This window comes from Pararge aegeria, chromosome 13 (genome assembly GCF_905163445.1).
Source record: "Pararge aegeria chromosome 13, ilParAegt1.1, whole genome shotgun sequence".
Lineage (NCBI taxonomy): Eukaryota > Metazoa > Arthropoda > Insecta > Lepidoptera > Nymphalidae > Pararge > Pararge aegeria.
The window spans coordinates 13,807,218-13,830,909 of NC_053192.1; the positions used below are offsets into that span (position 1 = coordinate 13,807,218).

General features: G+C 35.7%; 1 protein-coding gene across 4 annotated transcripts in view; it reads left to right on the top strand.

Annotated features, from left to right (window-relative positions):
- LOC120628930 (POU domain, class 6, transcription factor 2) overlaps positions 1 to 23,692 on the top strand; it is a 271,663-nt gene that overhangs the window by 48,704 nt on the left and 199,267 nt on the right. For all 4 annotated transcript variants that reach the window (XM_039897611.1, XM_039897614.1, XM_039897615.1 and 1 more), the window contains one exon: positions 15,727 to 15,824. In XM_039897611.1, coding sequence (XP_039753545.1) covers positions 15,750 to 15,824 — 75 coding nt within the window. In that variant the 5' untranslated portion in view covers positions 15,727 to 15,749. The remainder of the gene's footprint in view (positions 1 to 15,726; positions 15,825 to 23,692) is intronic.

The window sequence follows — 23,692 nt, forward strand, 5'->3', positions numbered from 1 at the left end:
CCGCACTGTTTTTTTATATGACAAGATAGCAAATGGCTGAGTTTCTTACAGCTTGCTCGTTACAATTTCCCTCCGATCCGCTGGTAGAGTCAGTCAGCAAGACATGAAGTTTCCAAACTTTATAAAGAAGACTTACTAGAAATGAATTTTGAATATGATTTTAGATGTCTTATGCCGTATTTCAAACGTATATATATATAAATTTACGCTGCTTTTTCAGAAATCAAAATCCAAAAAAGTTATTTCAAGTGTCACACTTTATAAACACTGAATTTAAAAACTCTAAAACACCAGGTCTGTCTGCTTATAGTGACTCTACCACCGCTTCGGAAATTAAGTAAAAGAAGTTTAAGAACCTGTTTGAAGAATTTAAATGTTGATAATAAAGATGATATGGCAAAATAAAATGGTTCGTTGCACACGCATAATTTTATGCAATCATTTGCGTGCATAATTTCCCATAAATCACGCATTACATACATTTTACACCACATTTCCTTGTCCGTTACGATTCTTCCCTTGATGTTGCCGGCAATAAAATTTTAGTTTGAACTGGCGTACTATAATAATTTTAGTTCAAAGGATTCTAGTCAACGCGTTCATGGGTGTTAGAAATATTTTATTTTTGGTGGAATTTAAAAAGATATTTGTCTTAGCGGGTAATGTTGCGATAGTTTAACAAAGTCGTGACGATAAGATTTTAGTTTATTATTGTAGTAACCTGTTGGTATACCTATGCCGATAGGTTACTAAGAACTAGACGAGGTAATAAAAAAAAATCTTAACCTAAAATTTTCCAGAACTATATTTCTATTTGGTAAAACATTATTGCATAATATTATCTCAAAATTGAACATAAGTAATATTGTTTAGTTAATAGTATCTCGTCCTTTTCGGAAGTAAGTTACTTAAAATTAATGAGTGCAATGTGCAAAAATCGTAGCTATGATTATTATCTTGATACTAAAAGAAACATTTGCAATTCACACTTCAAAAAAAACATAAGAAATCTTACAAATTCCTTCTTGCCATTAGGTGTGTTATTTGTTAATTGAAAACCTCCTTTATTGATGTCAGTTGCTATTTTTTATTGAGTACGATCTGAAAAAAATGTTATAAAGTATTGGACCTACCATAATAATCATGGAAGTGAAAAGAACATTTACAACACGAAAATGTTAAAATCCTTGTCATTAATGTTGGCAAAAAGAACTCTTTTTTATACACAATTTATTTCAGGCTGAATGAAACGTTGTCATTGCCGGTTCTACAAAAAAAGTCGGTATTCCTCGGAGCGTACGTAGAGGGCCCTTGTCGCGCACTCGCCGTACAAAAGCACTCATCATTGCCCTTCGGGTGTCCCGATCACTTATTATTTCCGAACGCCATTGTTCTAAATTTAAATTGCGCGGTAAAATCGTGCGTACGGGTCATTCAGTTTTTTTTTTTAATTATTATTATTATTAGAATGCAGTTTAAGTTGTACATAATTAATGTAAGAAAGTGAAAAATATATTATATACTAGGCGATATGTTATAATTAGATGTAAGTTAGGCAGTTGTAGAAAATTATATTACGTAGGAATCATTGAATACAAAAATAATATCGTCAAGTTAGGTTATATTAATTTGAAGTCAGAGGGAATTTCAATTATTTTTTCAAAATCCTACAACGATGATTGTGCCTTACATATTATTATTTATGCTTATCGTTAGTAGTAAACGACTATTACACCGAATGTAACGCTATGTTCGCGTTGGCTACGTGTTTACGTAAATTCTAAAACAGATATGGTAACTGTACAAAATTCAAATGTCAAGTTATGTATCCCGTCGATGATTTCGCTAAATTTATTAAAATAATGCCTGGAATTGGTTTATTGCTGGTGTTCATTTATCTAAATTATTTTAATACTTATTAAATAAAAGCGTGGAGAAGTATAGAAATAATAATATAAAATGCCAATTTTGGATCCGATCTGTCAAAGTTACGTGACAACCTAGGTAACTAAGTAGTCTAAGTATCCAATGCCATTTTATATTGAGATTTTATTTGTTTGTATTTGTATGGGTCATAATATCTAGAAATACTCAAGTGTTTGCCATTATATTTAATGTATAAGCATAAATTACGTGAAGGTGCATGACGCATTAGGTACGAGTAGTTCCCCAATAAACAATTTATATTTTACCTATTTATATAGTATTTGGCCAAGATTAAAAAAAATATATAATTATGTTATGGTTACTCAAGACGAGATTTCTCTTCGAAGGAGGGTCTCTTAACAGTTTAGGGAGGAAATACCGGTTCGATAAACCTAAGATTTACAATAAATTACCGGAGGAGCTGACTGATAAAAATCTTAGTACATATAAGCTGAAACGCAAATTAAAAATGTTATTATTCCGTAGATGATAGTACTTTGCTGGTACTTAAGGCCTAAATTAAAGTCATTGTCATCATATAGCATCGGACATAAAATTGACATTGTAATTAATTAATTTATATTATAATTGACGTAATCTAATTTATTATTTTTAAGTTAAGATTTGCATGCCTCTAAATGGGCTAAAACATTGTTCCTTATAATATTTTTAACATCTATAATTTCACATGTTTTTTTTTGCAAATAAATGATAAATGATGATTAAATTATAAAAAATATGAAATGAGATCCGTTGCAGAAACAATGTAACCTACATATCAATTCGAGTTGTTACTACAAGCTAAAGCACGGTAGCTATATACAAAAGTTCAGTAGTAAAGCTTTCCGGGAAAGTAAGTTCTAAGTAGCATTGTTGCAATGCTGTTTTTCGGTACGAAGGCCGTAGTTGCCGGTTTTATTACAGGCACATGACACTTAACACCTATGCCTCAAATTGATGGACACACAGCGTGTTGCAGGACGTGCTCCTTGCATGTCCTGTGTGAAGTTTTGCTCTGTTTAAAGGCGATGGTTTTCGACTTGCCATGGGGGGGGGGGGCCATCTGCTTGTACCTTTAATTATATTTTTTAGAAATAGGCACTAAAGCATGAAAACCGGCCAATGTGGATAATAGGCGACTCCCACAGTTTGACCTCCCATTACGTGGATTATGTAACACAAGACATTAGACAGTGGAAATCCCTACAGGATACATACATCCAGCAGTAGAGTCAATCTGTTGAGATAACATCGAATTATTAAATAACTAGGGTACCTTAAACATATTCTTTGGCGTTAATTTATTAGACTGAGAATTATAACAATTCCATCGTTAATAAATACCACATTTGAAATGGGCATTTAATATTTCGTGGAATGACCAAAGCACATATAAACATATGGCATTAAAAACACATAATGGCTGTATAATCAACCGCTTGTATTAGACATCGGCCGGCGCCCGAATAAAAAAAAACAATAATTATAAAGCGCGCGTAATTCTAATTTCGAATTCAAATTAAAGCCGCTTAATGCGCGGGAGCGACCCCGTTAAAAAAAAGAGTTGACGAGAGCTCGCGGAGGGTGGTAATTTTTCATTAATTTAAGTTCACCATTCCCTGTTTTGTTTGCTTTTAATCGCATTTCTAATTAATCCCGTCGAGAATAACGTGACAACTGTCGACTATGGCCGCCATTTTTTTCGAGCACAGTACAGCAGATGTCGGCCGATTTCCATTTGTTTCTGAGATTAATGATTTGGTGCGATTGTGAATTTTTCCGGTCGGCTTTTGTTGTTTTAGAAGCAATTTGTCCGCTTACTTTTGTAGATGGCATTCGTTAAAGCCCGATATTCGAGGCGAACGGAAAAAAAGCATTACGCGGAAAGGGTACACTGTAAAATAATCTCTGTTAAGTATTCAGCGATCCTTACTAATGGATCGTTGTTATTCCGTTTGTTGGACGTCTGTACGCGGGAACTGTTACGAGTTCGTTTCGTCTGTATAAAAACTCACCTATAAATGGAAAGCGCTGATTGAGGAAAGACGCTTTAAATTATTACTTCGATACATTTCGTTCTTCGTATAACAACGTTGTATATATTAGTGATTTATTGGTTTAAAAAGTTGCATGTACTTCAAGACAATGTACTTGGCCAACTGAGGAACACGTAACCTTAACAATTATGTAAATGTAAATAAATCAAGGGTACGACAGGTCAACTTTCCAAACACATTGTGAGTTCAGTCGATACTGAATCTAGTATAGTGATTAAAAGCCAGTTGAGTAATGTATAACTGAGGAACACATTATGTAAATATAAGAATATCCTCAAATGCAAAGAGAAGACAGGTCGACTTTCCAAACACATGGTAAGCTACGTCGATACTGAATCTAGTATAGTGATTAAAGGTTAATGGTTAACTATTGGACGTCATAGTACAATTTAATAAAACAAATAATTATTTCGGCAAGTAGCATATAATATATGTAAGAACTTGCGCTTAAGTTATATGGTATGGATAACATGAGCAACAACGCAACATAGAATATAACATTTACAAGTATTTAACATTTTAAGACAATTTACAAAATTGTAGCCTCTGATTAAAAAAAAATTGTTGTATTCTTAATCCAAAAATTTATTGCCACATGCCTGAATTTCCCCTAAACTTAGCCCCGCTAAAGAAATTAAATGATGTAACACGCCTAAGCATCGAAAGATTGATCGCAATGGGATCTAAGCATCGTTTTAAATACACGTTCACCCAGCGCCAAAATAGTATTATTGTAGAGTCAAAGACGCGGCATGTGAAGTCTACCAATCCGCACTTGGCCAGCGTGGTGAACCAAAGCAGAAACCCTTCTCATTCTGAGTAAAAACCCGTGCCTTACAGTTGGCCGGTAAAGAGTAAAAACTGTCAGTGTTTAAATTTGTTTAAACCAAAGTTTATTTTATCTTTTCATCTCACCTTTGGGAGAGGATGTCTCAGTCCAGTCACTTTTTTATGAGAGAAGATGCCTCGATTCAGTGAGATATAGATTATAATAATGAGAATATTCCATTCATTGAACAACAACTGTATTTAAAATAGCAAGACCTTTCACAACTTTTTCTCCCTAAGGTTGTATGGCAGAGATTGCTACATAGCGATAATGCCGCCTTTTGTATTCTTTTTCTATTCATGTTTTGTTTCCATGTATGTGTTCTTTACTGTGTGTGTGTGGTGTAAAGAGTAATAATAATAAGAGCTATAATAATAATCTAGGGTCGGATACAGAAGACAGTAGTACTTAAAACGCCGCCTATTGTAAGGTTCCACACTGGAGCCCTGATCGCGGGTTGCTTGGGCTCTGATTCGAAAGCCCGAGCAGTGGATGATTTTTTTGTAAACTTTTAACAGTGTTGTATTATATTTTATTTAACATTGTTAATAATTAAAGGCCCATATGGGCCTCATAAGAAGGCTCAGAGTTACTCAGCGGGCGATGGAGAGAGCTATGTTAGGAGTGTCTCTACGTGATCAAATCAGAAATGAAGAGATCCGTAGGAGAACTAGAGTTACTGATATAGCTCAGTGAGTTGCGAAGCTTAAGTGGCAATGGGCAGGGCACATAGCTCGGAGAACCGATGGACGTTGGGGTCTTAAGGTGCTGGAATAGCAACCCCGCACCGGTAAACGCAGCGTAGGTCGGCCGCTGGAGGCAAGCGGCCTAGGACCGTGGATTGTGGAACTCCCTAAAAATACCTATGTATACACCCAGCAGTGTACATCCATTGGTTGAAATGATGATGATGATGATGAATAATTAAAAAAATGAAAATTAATAAATGATAGAGAAAAAAAAATTGTTTTATTACTGTGTAAAGGAAGAATAAGAAAAAAAAAGTTTATAATTGTTAAATTAATAGCAACACGTCCGAAGTTCCCGTAAACTTAGCGCCGTAAATGACGTAACACGCCAAGGCGCCGAAAGATTGGCTCACAAAGGGCGCTAAGCATCGCAAATTTACACGTTCACAGCCCAGTGTCGAAATAGTCTTTACCGTCTACACCGTACTTTAATTTACTTCCGCTTCACTTAACTTAGGCTTTTTGGTGTGTTGACAAAATTTTTGGCTTAAAGGTATCGAAATTTGTGAATAGGAAAGTGGTACGGCCTTGTTTTATTTTTAACTTTGTTTTTTTTTAATTTTATTATTTGTGTTATAAGTCTGCAAAGGTGACTGACTGACTGATCTATCAACGCACAGCTCTAACCACTTTATAGATCGGGCTGAAATTGTGCAAACAGATGGTTATTACAACGTAGGCATCCGCTAAGAAAGGATTATTTAAAATTCCATCCCCAAGAGGGTTAACTGGGGATGAAAGTTTGTATAAAATCCTTCATTTATCAATTTATTTTTCAAGTTACATCCATGAAAATTTGTTTTTAGATTTTCGATTAAAAATAAAGAAATACGTGTTTCACAAATTTTAAAAATTCCAACTTCAAAGGCAACGAATAGGGGAACTTAACGTGAACGAAGCAACGGGCAAAAGCTGGTTAAAATAAAAACAAAGGAGTCAGTATTCTGTTCAATACACCAGCTCACATTGGTGCAGCGTAGCGTCTGGTGAGTTAAAATTATAGATAATTTTAACTTTCTACTTTGCAAGGGGATTCCTTTACCCAGTAGCAATGGTTTTAGTATTAACAGATTATTTCCTAGTAGGAAGTGTTTCTTTTTTTTTTGAATGCGACATGTCGAAACTACAGAGCAGTGATAGTTAAACTTCCGATCTAACATTATTAAGTTATTTGCTTTTTAAGCAATTACAATATCACTTGTTTTCCTTACTTCACATCGTTAGGAAAACTGCATGCATGAGAGTTCTCCATAATATTCTCAAAGTCTTGTAGAGTCCACCAATCCGCACTGAGTCAGCGTGGTGGACTTAAGACTTTAATAAAGTTCAAGCCTAAGATTTTTAATACCAACATTAGAAGTGAATCTGAAGCGAAAGTTTATATGGCTCAAAATAAATTAAATTAACGCTATGTAAAGGAGAGTTATTCTGTCATCTTATATGAACAGCCTAACTAACATTACGATTAAACAATTACACGCAAGTTTGACGTAGTATTAACTTAATTCTGAGTTAACTTGAAAACTGAAAGTTATTGTATTCATATTGAGCTGTAACTAATTCTACATTTTCTTCTGCATTCTTGATCATCACCATCATCTAAACGTATTACCGGCTCACTAAATGGCCTAGGTCTACTGATCCTCCAACAATGAGAAGGGTAAGGCCTTAGTCCACCACGCTGGTCCAGTGTGGATTGGTGGATTCCACAGGCCTTTTTAGAACATTATGGAGAATTCTCAGGCATGCAGTTTTTCCTTCACTGTAGAAGCAAGTGATATTTGATATGCTAAAAACGCACCTAACTCCGAAAAGTTAGAGGTGCGCGATGAGATTTTAAATCGGCCTCGCGAAAGTGAAGGGGAAGTCCTACCTACTCGGCTATCACCAATTCAACTGGTATTCTTGATAATAATCGTTAAAGCTAGCCATACCGCATTGAAGCAGCTTGGTGGGTCTTGGCTCTAAATATATTTCTATATATTAAATAGACAAGAGACCAAGAAGGTCCGTTCTTAATTCGAAAAATATGGATAATGATTTTGACGTTAAAGTTCACATTAAAAGCTCGCCAAACCTACAAAAGTGACCTGGTAAGCGTCGCAGCTTTACACTGCATGCAACACAGTGCCAAATAGCCCACCATATTGTGTAATTACACTTTTGCACGTGACTTCGTCCATAATTCACTTCACCTTATAACGCAAAGTGCCAAGGCTTCAAAAGACTTAGTCGCAAAGGTGGTTAAATACTAAGTACACGTAACCCAATGCCAAAATAGCCATCGGAATGCATAGTTTTTCAACCGGCCAAGCAACATGCCTCGACGATATCTATCGCAACGTTTACGTTTAAGAGATTACGTCAACCAGTGTAAAAATGGCCACCGTAAAATAAACATAGTGTTTCAAAAAGCCAAGCAACGTTATAGCTATATTTTTACATTGAGTGTAGTCTTAGCATGTTTAATTAAGGCGACAAAATATTAATTCACAAAAGGGTTTTAATAACTTTACTTTTTTAAAGGCCACCGTAAAATAAAAATGTTTTTTCACATTTGTAATATATTGTTTTGCAACAACTGCAACTTCCTGAAGTTATAAAAAATTAAGCACAAAAGATGACTACACGTTTGGTCTTTTAAAAATAAATACATTCCATTACCTAGTGCCAAACTAGCCACAGAAGTAAAGGAATGCATTGATTTTTAAAAGAGCAAACAAAGTTTTATAAATTTGCTTGTAGCCAGTTGCCACGTCGTAACATTTATAATATCGCAACGTGCCAAGGCGACAAAATGTTAAGTCACAAAAGCTGTTAAACACTACACGTTACCCAGTGTTAAAATGGCCACCGTAAAATACAAAAGATTTTCATTAAGCCTAGCAACGGTTTATGAATTAACTTGCAGCCAAGTCGTAACACCTATTATCGCAAAAAATGCTAAACAATTTGCGTTACCTAGGTTTTATGAATTTACATGAAGTCAGGTCGTAACATCTATATCGCAAAGTATTTCAAATATTTTAAATACCCTAGTGCCAAAATAACTATCGTAGTAAAAAGAATACATAGTTTTCAAAAAGCCTAACCACGTTTTATGAATTTTCTTGTAGCCAGGTCGTATCATCTTTTAAAGTACAAGATTTAAAACACTATTGGTGACCAGTGGCGTGCGTAGAGGGTATGCACAGGGTATGCAGATGATATAAAATGAAGAAAATCTCCAGAGCGAGTTATAAATACTTGAGGGTAGGCTCTTACAAACTCTTGCCTTAAGTTTTTAATGGCTCGTACTAGAGATTTCTTTATTTTATATCAATTGCATAACCTGTGCATACCCTCTATGCACGCCACTGTGGTGACCTAGTGCAAAAATAGCAACCGATGTAAAGGAATACATAGTTTTTCAATAGGTCTAACAACGTTTTATGAATTTACTTGTAGCCAGGTCGTAACATCTAATAACGCAACGTGCCAAGGCGACAAAAGATTAAGTCTCAAAGGGTGTTAAACACTACACGTAACCCAGTGCCAAAATAGCCAACCTTAATATATAATACGTGGCTACGTAGCCTTTATCGTCTGCAGTGCACTATAAGTGTCTGGTGCCTGTAAATTTTCGCAGGCGAACTGCGGCCGGTCTTTGTGCTATTAATTTGTAATGTCCCCCCCTTGCCTACACCGAGGTAGAAGGAGGCAGGATAAGTCCCGGCTTTTGATGACGATCGAGGATCGGCTATCGGTTACACACTGACTTATGGGATCGTATTAATAAATGTGGAGGAAGGCGTGCGATAGTTTGTCTTCTTAATTTAACTTGCAGTGCAGAAGTGCGTGCAAGCATTTACTGTGATGGCACAATACCTTATGCATTATGTATAATGTATATATGTAAAGTAACGATATATTTTGTTCCTGAAATAAATCACAATAAATTTTAGAAATTATCCATATTAATATCAATGCTATTATTATATTATATAACAATATATTATTATATTATGATAACAATATTTTTTAGTAAGGATAACAATATTATTGTGTGTTTGAACATGCTATATTTCGGGGATGCTCAATAAAATTAATTTATCAAATATATTATGGGATGAATATAAAAAGCATGAGAAAGAATATTATACTAAACAAAAATATTTCAGGGATGAATTTATTTTGAATTTATATGAAACCCTAGTAAGTTATGATTTTACACAAAACGACGATTCACAGATATTTAACCATAAAATTCATAATCTTCACCTAACAAATTTCACAAAAATGCATTTTTATCCTCAAAATTCAAAATGTTTACCTAACAAATTTACAAAAATGTATTTTTAAATACACTTCAGTTTGAGTTTATCCTATTACAAGCTCTGAGATGTCATTTGAATTAAATTGCAAGGGAAATTAAAGAATAAAAAAAAAACAGAAAGAAGGTATTAACTAGAAAAGTTATTTTATTTTCAGCTTTGTTACAGTGACCTTCATTTTTATACGGCTACGCGTGAGAAATTTTTCCCGCGATTATTCTGAACACATAAGATATGGTCTAAAATTATAATCTTTGTATAATTTATAATATACAAATATAGATGCTTATAGCATCTTTTTCTGTATATTATAAATATTCATGTATATTATTCATTAAAATATTCATCAGTCATCTTTGTACCCCTAACACAAGCTACGCTTAGGTACTCTGGGGCTAGATGGCGATGTGTGTATTGTCGTAATAATAAAAATAAATTAATAAACTTTTCAGAATAAGAATGTGATCAGAATCTTCTTCTAACGAAATTATTTGAACATTGTAGCGTCCCTCTGCCGCCTTTTTGTATCTACACGTATTTCAGTTAAAGCTTTTTAAATATTTCTATATGATTATATTTTATGTTTTATTAATTTATTAAAAATTAGTAAGTTCTTTAATTAGGCTTATGTCCATTATATCCTTATTATAATGAATATCTGTAGAGATAGAGGCGAATGCAATTGTTACATTGTAATTAATCTTCACTAGCTAGGCCGCATTCTTTGTCCGCGTTTATAACGGTTTTTTACAAATCCTGTGAGAATCGATTGTTTTACTAAAAAAATGTACCCTATGGTATCTGCATTTAAACTCACTCTATGCAAGTTCAAAATCAAGTTGATTGGTTGCTCATTTAGGGCGTGAAGGAAGTACAAACAAATAGACACACATTCGCGTTTATAATATTAGTAAGCATCATCGTTCTTCGAAGCGCTCTCCTGTAACAAAATTTAATCATTGTTTTTTTACGATCATGTCACTTACGTCACTAAAGATCAAAGTTAACATAACAAAATGCACCTAACAAATCGCCATACAAATAGGACGGATATCTGCAGATACATCCGAAGATATATCTAGGGAAGGGTGCCCCACATTCAGTGGCCGGCGATCTTCAATGGGGGCCCGCGTTTCCGATAGGATTAAGCCAGACTTACTGCTCGGTCAGAAACACGGCGCGACGCAGTAACCCCTCCCCCCTCGCCCGCTCCTGGCCCCCCCACAGAACCCCCTGTCGCCCGCCGCATTAGGAGCAATCATATTCGACGGCTGCTATGTTTTGGCATCGGTTCCTATTGCTTATACACGGCCTATTTGCTGTTCAATGATCGTCGGTTTCTTGGTGTCTTTGTAATAAGAGATTTTCTTTGTTTACTGCTCACCTGATACTTTACAATGGAGCTGAACATCTTAATTCCCAGCTTATGAATATCTGACTGCTAAGCCTCCTCTCTCATAAAGGTAGCCTTGACCCACCACGCTGCTCTAATGAAGTATGGCGGGCTTTAACGATTACTATTATATGTTAGTGATAATAACCGGAACCGACGACTTGAAACACAATTTCCACACTCAAGGATCGTAATATTGATAGAAAATAGACCACCACGCTGATCCAATGCGGGTTGGCGAGCTGTAACAATTCGTTTCGAATCGAGCCCTACGGACGCTGAGTCTCAAGGTGCTGGGTACAGCGTGTTCGCCGCTGAAGACGAGGTCTCGTCCGTAACCCTTTCACTCCAATCTTCGCCTAAGCCGAGGTTAGGCCTCACATGAGGCGCCCTCATTCCGACGATCCCTTCGCTTTTTCGAGCCCTAGGGTTCAAACTATTCTTTCTTAATATTGTCTCAGAGTGTAAGTAAATACAACTATACTCATAGTGGTTAACTAATTACCTGAATGTTTATAAGAAGTTTTAGTAGTAGTAGAACTATTCGTGACAACTCTTCGAGGGATGTAAGTTTCATGCTTATTTCTGATGCATTAAATAAATAATAAATAATTATACAATAAAATTATACAACGACAATACACACATCGCGACCTAGCACCAGAGTAAGCGTAGCTTGTGTTTTGGTAACTAAGATGACTGATGAATATTTTTAATGAATTATTGTATGTACGAAATTAATAATTGTTTAACAAATGGTTAACAAAACAAGGTTGACTTAACTTATTGTAAATTCAAAATCTCCTGAGGATGCTCCGGTTTCGGAGCGAAACGTGCGTAGAGGGTACATTGCGGAAGATCTGTTTGGTGTGGAGTATAAGGATTGAGGAAATTATAAATTACACCATACAGATTCTCCTGCTTTTCGCGGAGTATAGCAAGTTAAGCTTAGTTTTCATAATTTAACACACACGCCTTAAGTTGATTGACACAGGACGGCACGTCTTGGGGTCTGTTCCGTGCATGCTTTGCGAATTCTTGCTCAGTTTATAAGCTATGGGTTTTAATACTATAAAAAGTTATTCCACCCGAAGCGATTGAGCCACCCCAATTCCAAGTACCAGTTTTATTCATACGTATTTATTATCCATCCAATACATTCTCATAACTAAAATAACATTATAAACAACACATTTCATTCGATGCGATTGCAAGAATACGACCCCTATTTCATTTATTAAGGAAATACAAACACTGACGTTTACAGAAACAAATTCTAACCGACTTATAGTGCAATAGTAAGACTACAGTGTAATACGTTCGAAGTGTTCCTAGTACTCATGAACCGTAAGCCCTTCTGGTAAAATGAATATGTTATGTTACGAACGAAGTTCGTAGGCAGGTCAAATTTATACTACCCGGGATGGGATGTTTTTTATTTTTTTTCCACCACAAGTTAGCCAAAAGAAGGTGATAGCGCAGTCGGTAGGAGCTCGAGTTCACTTTCGGGGGGTTGAGTTCGTAACCCAGCACATATCTCTAACTTTTCTAAGTTTTAAGTAATTAAAAATATCACTTGCTTCGACGGTGAAGGAAAACATCTTGAGGAAACCAGCTTGCCTGAGAGTTCTCCATAATGTTTGCAAACACATGTAGAGTCCACCAATCCGCACTGCGCCAGCGTGGTGGCCTACGACCTGAACCCTCATTGTGGGCGGAGACCCGTGCCTGTAGACTGTAGTGTATTGGTAATGGGTTGATATAATGATGACGTTGAATATTTAAAAACAAATAGTAAAAAAATAAGAAAACAAATCGGATGAACCGCTTTTTTTATCATCTACTACTACTGTCGTCTATAGAAAAAATTGGGTTGTCGTGTATGATAAAAATTGGAAGGGCGGTTCAATTTATTTGCTTATTTTTTTTACCATATTGATTATCATCATCTATATATATAAAAGAAAGTAGTGTTAGTTACACCATTTAAAACTCAAGAACGGCTGGACCAATTCTTATGATATTTGATTTTTTGGATTCCTCTTAGACCGGAATAGGATAATAAGTATTAAAATATAACATTCGTAAAAAAAAAATGATCCGCGGTACAAAGTTCGCCGGGAAAGCTAGTTTTAAATATTTGAATAGAAAAAAAAAACATACTTAGTAAGAACGTTTTACGAATTGAACTCTTGAATTTTGGATGGCAGTACCCGAGTTACGTTACTGTAGCAAACACATCACACATGCACAAAAACGCGTTGCGTAACACACACAAATCCTCGCGTTAACGGATCTTGAACGAACCTCCCCCAGGTGGAGTCGCCTCGTGTTCGGCGGGTCTTGACCTACTTCAGACGCGTTGAGGACGGTCATGGTTGTGTTCTTTTGTACATTCTTTATTTGAATGAATGAAAGTATACACTTTTATTGTAAACCACAGAGAAAATTCACAAGAATATGAAACACAATAAAGCATTTAGGTAGAATATACAATTTAGCGTCTTTATCGACATATAATTATCTCATCCAGGCAACCAAAGACGTACAAGAAAATGCTATACTTAGATTTGTATGTGACAAACTATATATATTCCATATATCGATGTTGGGATAGGTACCTTCTTTAGATTTGGTATCGCAGACAAATGCAAAATTTCTTTGTCCGCACAACTTTTGTTTTACAACCAAAGTTTAGTTTGAATATTTAAAATTCGTATATTCAAAAAGAACTTTCAATATATTGTACATTGTTTTACTAGTCAAGCCATTCAATTTGATACCCATGAATATTTCGCTCTAAATTATAGTAATTCGCTATTTTGTGGTAGTGTCCATCTTGGATTTAAGATTTGACATAGTATTTAGTATTCTACTACTCAAACTTTTTTATTTCATACTCATATTGTCGTGAAAAGTGGCACTTGGACAATAGCTAAGAACACTCCTGACTAATTGATCTTTCAATCATAAAAAAAAAACAAAATCCAAATCGGTTCATCCGTTCGGGAAATACAATGCCACAGAGAGACTTACACACATACACACGCACACATACTCACACACTTACGCACGCACACACAATAAACTTAAAGCACCCCGACGTTTTTGCTCCGGATTTTAAAAATTACTTAATTCTCGAAAAGCTGAGGAGTACGATATATGGAGTACGGTGTAATTCATAATTTCTTAAATCTTTAATATCATTATTCACACCAAACAGATCTTGAAGCATTTTTAAGAATTGTTTATTGTAAAGTCAAAAGCTCCGACACCGGAGCATCCTCAGGAGCTTGAGAGAACATTGCCGAGGATCTGTTTTGTGTCGAGTTTAAAGATAGAAGAAATTATAAATGACACCGTACAGGTTCTCCTGCTTTTTACGGAGTAACGCAAATCAAGCTTTATGTTTATTATATACCTATCATGGAATCCCGCAAAGTAACGCCTGCTTGTATTGAATATTCAAAATTCAAAATTCATTAATGTAAGTAAGTCTAAAAGTCTGTTTGTAATGACTTTAGCAGAGGATCGGAATTCCATCGAGAAGAAGCCGGCAAGAAACTCAAATGCTCTATTCAAACATCATTATTTCTTGCAATTATTACTCAGTCTTGCTAGAGATGAAAGCGGTGCAGTGTACTTCCAAGCAACATTATTAAGAAAGTGACCAAAAGTATTGAAAAAACAATGTTTACATTAGACATGGCACATTTATTTAATATATAATATGAAGTTTATTTTAGCTTAATTTTGTCCAAATCTGATCCGGCGTGATTCATTATAAAATAATTAAGATCTTTATAAACTTTTAAATTATTGATGCTTGGCTTCTTTGGTTTTTACTATTGAGTTAACAGAACGTTTTACAAACGATAGTAATAAAATAATAACAATCATTTATTCAGGTTAAAAATGAAGGATACAATGTTTACCTCTGCGGGAGGAAAACCCTGATGTTACAAAGTGTGCTTGTTTATTTTAAACCTAAGTTTCATCAGATTTACATATTATAACAAATTAAAAGGTTAAAAAATATATCTAAGTGGTAACATTAATATCTAAGTATATGTACCCATAGCCGGAGACAGACTATCTTTCATTAGAAACAGCATAGCACCGAAATATTCTAAGGTCAGTAGCAAGAAAAAAGTTATAGATAGTGTTTACTTCAATATTCGTATAAGAAAAACTTCTTAAGCATTCCATCAAAATATTCATACAAGAAAAGTGTTTGTTCTTAAGTATTATAATAAAAAGTGAAAAAAAAAGGATATTATATACTTAAGAAAGCACTGCGTCTGTGTTTATATGCACGTAGTTTATGCTTATTATCCTAGAGATAGCACAAGGTTAGCTTTTTAAGGATTTATCTGTTGTTATAAGTTAGGTTAAAGCGACGTAACGTAACTAATAGACATATAACAACGCCTCGACTAATTGTGTTTATTATTTTCAGACGAGTCGGGATGCGAGGCTGATATGCTGGAGGGCGCGGAGGGGGGCCGGCACTCGCCGCCCCGGCCGCAGCAAGAGCCCATCAACCTCAAGAATGAGGTGAGCCCCCTCTTAACCTACTACCTCTTCTCTTTACACTTATTAACACACATTGTTTAACTTTGAGCACTTCACTTTCTTAGCTTTTTATATTCTCCTGGTACTTTTACTAAGAAGGTACACTACAGTTAATACAAAGAAAGTGTCAGCTTATGTCAATGAATATTAGATTAATTTGCTACATTCTGTGCTTTTCGCATAGTTAAGCAAATTAAACTTATTATTTATTGTAAGACTGGAAATGGTAGTTCCAAAAAGACTCAAAAAATATTTGAACGAATAAGACATCGTCGCAATAAAAAATAATCTTATTACGAACTCTCCAGGATTATCTAGCCTATTGGGAGTGACGTATTTAACCTATTTTTACAATTATTAAAATAGATTGTCTTCTATCAAGAACTTTACCTTTTTTCCTGGTGCTATTACGTAAAAGTTACACATAACTTGGTACATTGGAAGTGGTAGTATTTAGGAGTATAATACCTACGTTAAAAATACGTTGCGCCACTCGAATTTCTATGCTTTTAAATGATTTGTTAGGTAATGCGAAAATACCTGAAATATATTTCGGAGCATGGATCTTAACTATTAATGTAATATAACTTAACAAAAAACTTTAGTTACTTTCTCGAAGACCCCTTAGCGTTGAGGTAAATTGAAACACAGTTTTCGCCAACGTCATTATTTTTTTAAAATGTTTTACCTCGTTGCCGGATTTTAAAACATCTAAGACGTTTATATTTCCTGGTATTTTTCCTTGCAAGCTTAACTTTATTTGTTGTTATATGCAAGATCAAAAATTAGCATCCCTTTTAAAGTTAGCGCGCACTGAGTATAAATGCGCTCTGGCATAGTATTAGGTTCAGTCCTCGTCCCTAAAAAACTGATAGGTATATTTTCATTTAAGACTGACTTCAATCATCTTAAAAAGACTTCTAGTTGTTTATATTCTCCTGGTAACTCTAAGCGTTCCCACACATGGTAACTAACACGTAGCCCTACACACAACACAAAAATAAAGAAATAATCGCTTAAAAGTCAAGCTCAACGAACGCATATTATCGCCAGCTCCCTAATGCAACGTCAAAAAAAGCTGACAGGAATGTATTAACAACACTTAATTCTCAAAAGAGCGCAACAAACGCAGTCAAAGGGAAGGCCCGGAATGAAAACCGGGATCGCTTCGGTGTGAAATAGGGAGACAATGAACCTGCATCAAAGAAAACTGACAATGCCGATGGGTTTGAAAGAGGTGTTATCGCGATTTGACCTTTCGCCTCTTTTGATTTTTAAGAGGTTTAAATAGCTTATTCGTATGTTAAATAACACCATATTTAATTTTAATGTTTGCAAAGGATACAAAAAGTGTAGGAGGTTAATACCTCCTACACTTTTTGTATGGTAAATGGTAATCCATTTACGAAGTTTCTGAATTAATTTTGATTAATTTTGCTCTTTCTTCCTTTGAAGATGTATTAATTTTTTGAGTGGCATGGTACTTTTGCTTTAAGAGGACACAAAATGTTTATATAAAATGTGGTATGTTATTATTATTGTTAATGTTACTATCGCCTTTTGATATTCTTTACGAACCCTTATGTAAAAGATTAAAGACTAGCATAGTACTCCGTCTGTCGCATTGAGATCACGATGGTGTAATCACATTCAGTGTAGTAAAACAATAATTAAAATTGTCTGCATTAAATCTGAGAGAAATATTTAGAAAATTTACCGGAACATGTACAATGGATTATAAAGTTGCTCTACTAAACTCAAGATGACCCAAATCCTTCTTATTTCACCTCTACAAAGCCACGTACAAAATCCCCCCAAGCTAAAACGAGGAGCAAAGCGAAAACTCGAGCACATCGGAAAACAAAAGTTCTTAATGTTTTTCTTCCAGAGCACGTGGCCGAACGAACAAGGACTGAGTTAAGTGAGAATATGCACGCTTAATTTTCAAGTGTTGACCGTCGAGTTAGACTGTAAAAAGAGGAGAGTTGAATAGGTCCTCACAATTGCGAAAGACTAAACACCCACCGCTTCGTTAGAGGCCCTGGAAATTCGGAAAAAACTGGGATCGCCGGCCAATCGGTGTTCTACAGGCGCAGCCTACTTGCCTCGAGAATCTATAGTATCGATTAGTGAGTTTTTTACCCATACGCACTCACACACCGCCGTCGCGGGGGCCCAGCCTTTTTAACAATCTTTTTTTCGACCACCCCTCGCCCCCAAAACCGCCATGTCCATTGCGCGGATGCAAAGACCACCCCGCGCCCCTCTCCTCATATAGCAGCATTGAAAATGGAATTTCCATGAGTGATGGAGTGTCAAACGGAAAGTACAAAAAGGAGAAAAAGTACATTATGTTAATTATTGAACGCGTGGGCCGTCGTCCGAGTTCAAATTGAATGTCATGTCGCATTGTGTTCCTGTTTTTCAACGTTTTTTTTAGTTCCCATACAGTTGCCAAACTAGGCTCACATTTTTCTACCTCGTTATAGTTTAAAACTAACACTTTAGAATTGGATTGGGATCGTTTAGCTGAAGGAGGTTTAACGCAAGAATAAATAATAATAACAATCTGTTTAAAAAAATAATACCTACTTGATTTCAATCTTCGAAACAATTGAATTAACGTTTGACATAAGGTTTTAATTTGTATAAATTGGATCATTAACCATTTATAAAAGAAACTAAAAATCTTTACAATCTTAAGGAGCAAGGCCTTGAGAAATGCGAGCACATATTTAAAAAAAACAAATTAAAAATTATAAACTCTGCTGATTATCTACGACTTAAGCGATTGTTAAGTTTAAAGCTTAAAATATATTAAACATGATATTTGCGTAGGCAAATATTTGATTCAAAAATTTCTATTGTGTTTATTTTATTTCTCGAACAGTTTAATCATTGTTTAATCAACAGTTCAATCAGTGGCACTTTTGATGCTTACATAAGAATTACACGGTAGAGAGATAATGGCGATAACCACATTGGTAAACTTAAAACTAAAGCTACGAGGGTTCCAAACGCGTCCTGGTCTAAGAAGAAGCCCACAAAAAACGTAGCCGGGTTTTTTTTTTGTTATCACCATCTCACAATGTTATTTAAAATTATTAGAAGAGCAACCTGGTTAGAGCAATAATAACACCCAAGCTTTTTTATCGATTACGTAGTCCTTTATACTATAATAGGGCTTTTCTATTAGCTTACGTTTAATACAAACTTTGAACTTTTTAAGTCTCTTAGCATTAATAAGATGGATGGTAAAGGAATGGCGTAAGAGTCGAAGATCGTTTCGCAACCCATGTTAGAGCTGTGTGGAAGATTTTTCATAAGGTTGCAAACCGTACTCTCAAAAGAGTAGGGTACCAACTCCATTTTATTATGGTGTGTAGACGATAAAGCCTATAGTACGAATATATAGTATGTTTAGCATAAAAATTGTTTTGAGCTGCACAGACTATTGTAAAATACGTGTTTAAAATTGATTTGACCCTCTTTGAAACTGTAGAAAGAGTGTGAAAAAAAAAGAGTAAGAGTGAAAACTCTTACTCTTTTTTTTTTTAAAGTTTAAATCCAAGTTTTCAAGCTGGGATTCCAAAGCACTGTAATGGCAACCCCGCATCGGAAAGGTACATCTCTACTAGCTGAACCGATTACATCTCAGGGAGCCTTTTTTAAAGCAAATTATAAGAAAATTTTATAAATAAAAATCTACAATCGGTTATATATTCCAAGAATCATATTATTTTATTTTCTTACCTTAATTCTTTACAAACTTATCCCCGTGATTAAATCTTCTTCGGGGCGGAATGTCTTAAAATCCAGCCTTATATTTTTTTAGGTAACCACAAAATATTTCGGTCTAATGTTCGCCTTCCTATATATTACTTGTATTTACATCTAACAATTATAGAATCATATATTTCTCAGAAGCTACATATGATATGCGGAAAGCCAACCAAACCTCAATTACGATAATTTTATTTCTACCTACTTTGGAATATATAAGGAAACAGTTAAACCAACGTACGAACATAATACGTAGATTGCCGAAACCCTACCCGCGGGTAAAAATACTGCTGATTTGATTAGAAGTTGACAAAACTTCAGAAACATTTTTTCTAATTGGCTGAGGTCTAGTTATTTTGGTCACGGCCACTTGAAATCCGGGGAAGTTCATGTTGCCAAACGATTTAGCTCTCCAGTACAATACTGAGAGAAAGCGTATTACACGACTGTCAAAAAAGAGTGTAATATTTTCAGGCAGCGTTCATGTACATTTGTATGTGAGTTTTTTAATTCCACATAGATTTTGGATGCTTATGGTTCTCTAAGAATCCTTATAATATCTCAGATCATTTTTTTAAATTAATTATGACAACATTTGCAAAAGTGAAAAATGCACTAGTATTTTCAATATTTTATTTATGTATTTTTTATAGTATGAATTGAGTTCATTTTACTTACGTCTGTATATACTTTTTTCGATTCAAAAAGAAAATAAACAGTACGTTAGCTATGCGACGCATTGGGGTTAAACAAAGCCAATTTCCGAATCCCGGTCCATTACTAAATTTTAATTTTAAACATTTTATAATAGAAAAATCCAATGCGTAACAAGCTTTGGCCCGACCTAGGACTTTATCGAACCTAGGACCTCGTTATCCGTAGTTAGCGAGCTTACTAATTAGTTGAGATTATACTGGCATTGGCTTTACGAATCGCTAGCTTTTTTGCACTTATTTCATGGTGCAAGCCGTTACATCTAAAAAAGGTAATATTAAATGGAAAGAGATGTCAGTTTGTTTATTTTTAATCGATATACTTTTAAAACAATTTTTAATAATAATTTTTTGTTTCGAAAGCTATTTTATACAGAAGTAACTTAAGCTATAAAAAACGTTCGCGATCTGTTTAATCCGCGTGTGTCTAAATGGCCAGTCATACAGAAATACTTCGGATATAATATATTTGGATCTTCTGCTTGCTCTGGTTCCTTTGACTTTCCCTTACAAATTACACAGGAATTATGAGATTTGTAGGAGAACAAGAGATATTGACATAGCTCAACAAGTTAGGAAGCTGTAATGGCAATGGCCGGGGCACAGAGCTCGCTAGGGTCCCAAGATGCTGTAGCAACCCCGTACCGAAAAGCGCAGTACTGGAAGACCCCACTAGGTGAACAAATGACATAAAACGAGTCGAAGGAAGACGCTGGATGTAAACGGCGACTTACGACGTATACGCGTGGCCAAAGAAAAGGGGTATACGAAGTCAAACCTTGAATGACAGGCACGGACTTATGCTGAGCTCCTGTTAAATTGATTTAGATACATACGTATGTAATTCGTCTTCATTATTATTTTCACAACGTTACTTTTGCATCCATTCAAATCGCTCACTTGTTTTGTAACACAAAATCTCCCTAGACTCCTTTATTTTATTATATTTGATCTTTAATCTGTGGCCGCAGTAGTTAATCAAGTCAGGCTATATCGCAAACTATCCGACACTCGCTTTACTAATGGAAATCCCGAAAAAATATCGGGGAAAAAATTTGTAAAAAAAAAACGCAAGCACATTTGAATGAAAATTGGGTGGAGGCGGGTGGACCGGTCCGGGCGGCCGATCGCCTATTATTATTATTATTACTGGCATTATATCTGCATTTTTTCCCGCGCGCACCGAGGCGCCGCCATGTTTATTTTTCTTCGTTTTTCTTTTTTTCGGGAAATCGGCGGGCGTTGCACCCCCACATGTGCCACAGTCCACCGTACACAGCGAACTATGCGATGTCTACAAGTGGACGAACATTTAAATTGGCTCTCATCAAATATTGACTGGGTGTAGTTTTTTTCATTAACCGGTGGGCTTTTTTGCGAGATTCCTACCCGATACAGTATCAATTTGAATCAGCGGTTCTTTTGAAATGCACGGACGCCGGTTAATTTATAAAATTCAATGAATTAGGCGCTTTTTAGGGGAGATTTTTATTGGCTCCGCATTCAAAAGTGGCTGAACTGCGCTGAATAAAGTCGTAAATCTGATAAGTGAATATACATGTGTGTTACAGGCCAGATCTACCTATTAATAACTCACCGTTGAAAACACTCCTCCTCTGTCATAGATTAAGTTATTTGTACAACCACGACACTCTACTGCACGTTGGTGGGCTTAAACTTTTATTATACTCGTACAATCACTTAACGTCTGAGCCACGAAGATGCTACAAATTTTCGTTTCAGCAGTAGTAGAGTTGTCTAGTTCTGACATTCATCATATCAACCTATTATCAGCCCACTATAGCGCAGGGTTTGGGCCTTAGTCCACCGCGCTGACCCAGTGGGAATTGTTGAACTTCACACGACTTTGACGCTTTCAACGGTGAAGGAAAACTTCGTGAAAAACCTGAGAGTTCTCCATAACGTTCATGCATACTCAAAGGTGTGAAGTCCAACAATAAGGACTAGACCAGCGAGGTGAACTAGGGCCTAAACCTTGCTCTGCTCCATAGTGGGCTGATAATAAGAGATTATGATGATAATGAAAACTAATTGTGGAGATGACCCATAGGACAGTTCGTTCCTAGCCTATTACAGTCTACTGCTGGGCTAGAGGCCTGTCCAAACTAGGGGGCATAATCACCACGCTGGGCAGACGATAGTAGTAGCACAGAAGATCCCGCTGCCCGTTCTCCGCTATATTTTCTTACTCGCCTCGTACTACACCGGCGGAAAAAGGAGGGTTGGTGACAACTGTATTTTGATCCGCCGTCACCAAACGCCCATACATATAGTTCATTGCATCATCATCCCCTTATTTCCAGCCGACTACAGGGCACGGCTCTCCTCTCAGAATGAGAAGGGTTTAGTAGTCTACCACGTTGGCCAAGAGCGGATTGTTAGACTTCACACGCCGTTGACAGCATTATGAAAAGCTCTCATGCATGCCAGTTACCCCACGATGTTTTCCTTGATAGTTATATTTAAATTGCTTAAATTCAGGTTAGTTCGTTTCAAAATTAACAGAATACCTAAAGTAGGTATAAATATAAAACGCGGTAGCTATTCTATTTATTACTACAGAAACAAACCGCTAGATAATAAAATATTTTGTTTTATTTGTTCAGTCTAACCGTATTAATTGTGGTTTAGATAAATCGAACCACGTATGCGCTGCATGTTCCGAAACGGAGCAGCCAAAAACGTTATTGTACCAAAGGCAAGCTTTTGATATTACGTTGGTATTATTTAAAAACTAATTTGTTTATTAAATTTAAAGCAGAAGGATATGTATGTTTAATAGAAAACTATTGCCTGTAGATATATAGAACAACACTGCAATGAAATGGCATGCAAAGAACCCGTCTTACAAAATGCGCCACCTTGTGTCACCACTTGACCTTGTGTAGCCTTGACCCATCAATCTTGACCAGACGTGCAGAGCCGATAACGAGTTGATAGTATTGATAAAAGTAAAAGAAAAGATAAATAAACAAAGCTCTTCTACCATCTGTTATACCAGATCATAATAATTGTAAATTTTTCAACCCTTGTTCAATCCCTCAAAACTACGATCTGGGGTTGTTCAAGAGGCGGATAAGCTTGAAGGTCCCTTAAAAGCAGGCAACGCATTGATGGTAATGTGCATTGGTAATATAATAACATAAGGTGACTCGTGCTGATACTGTATCTTATTTAACAAAAATCCCAGAACGAATTTTAGGCTTTGACCTGAGAATCGAACCTGAGTATAGTGATCCATAATTCAACCTGCTAATAAATAAAATAAATAAATAAATATACTACAACAATACACACATCGCCACCTAGCCCCAAAGTAAGCGTAGCTTGTGT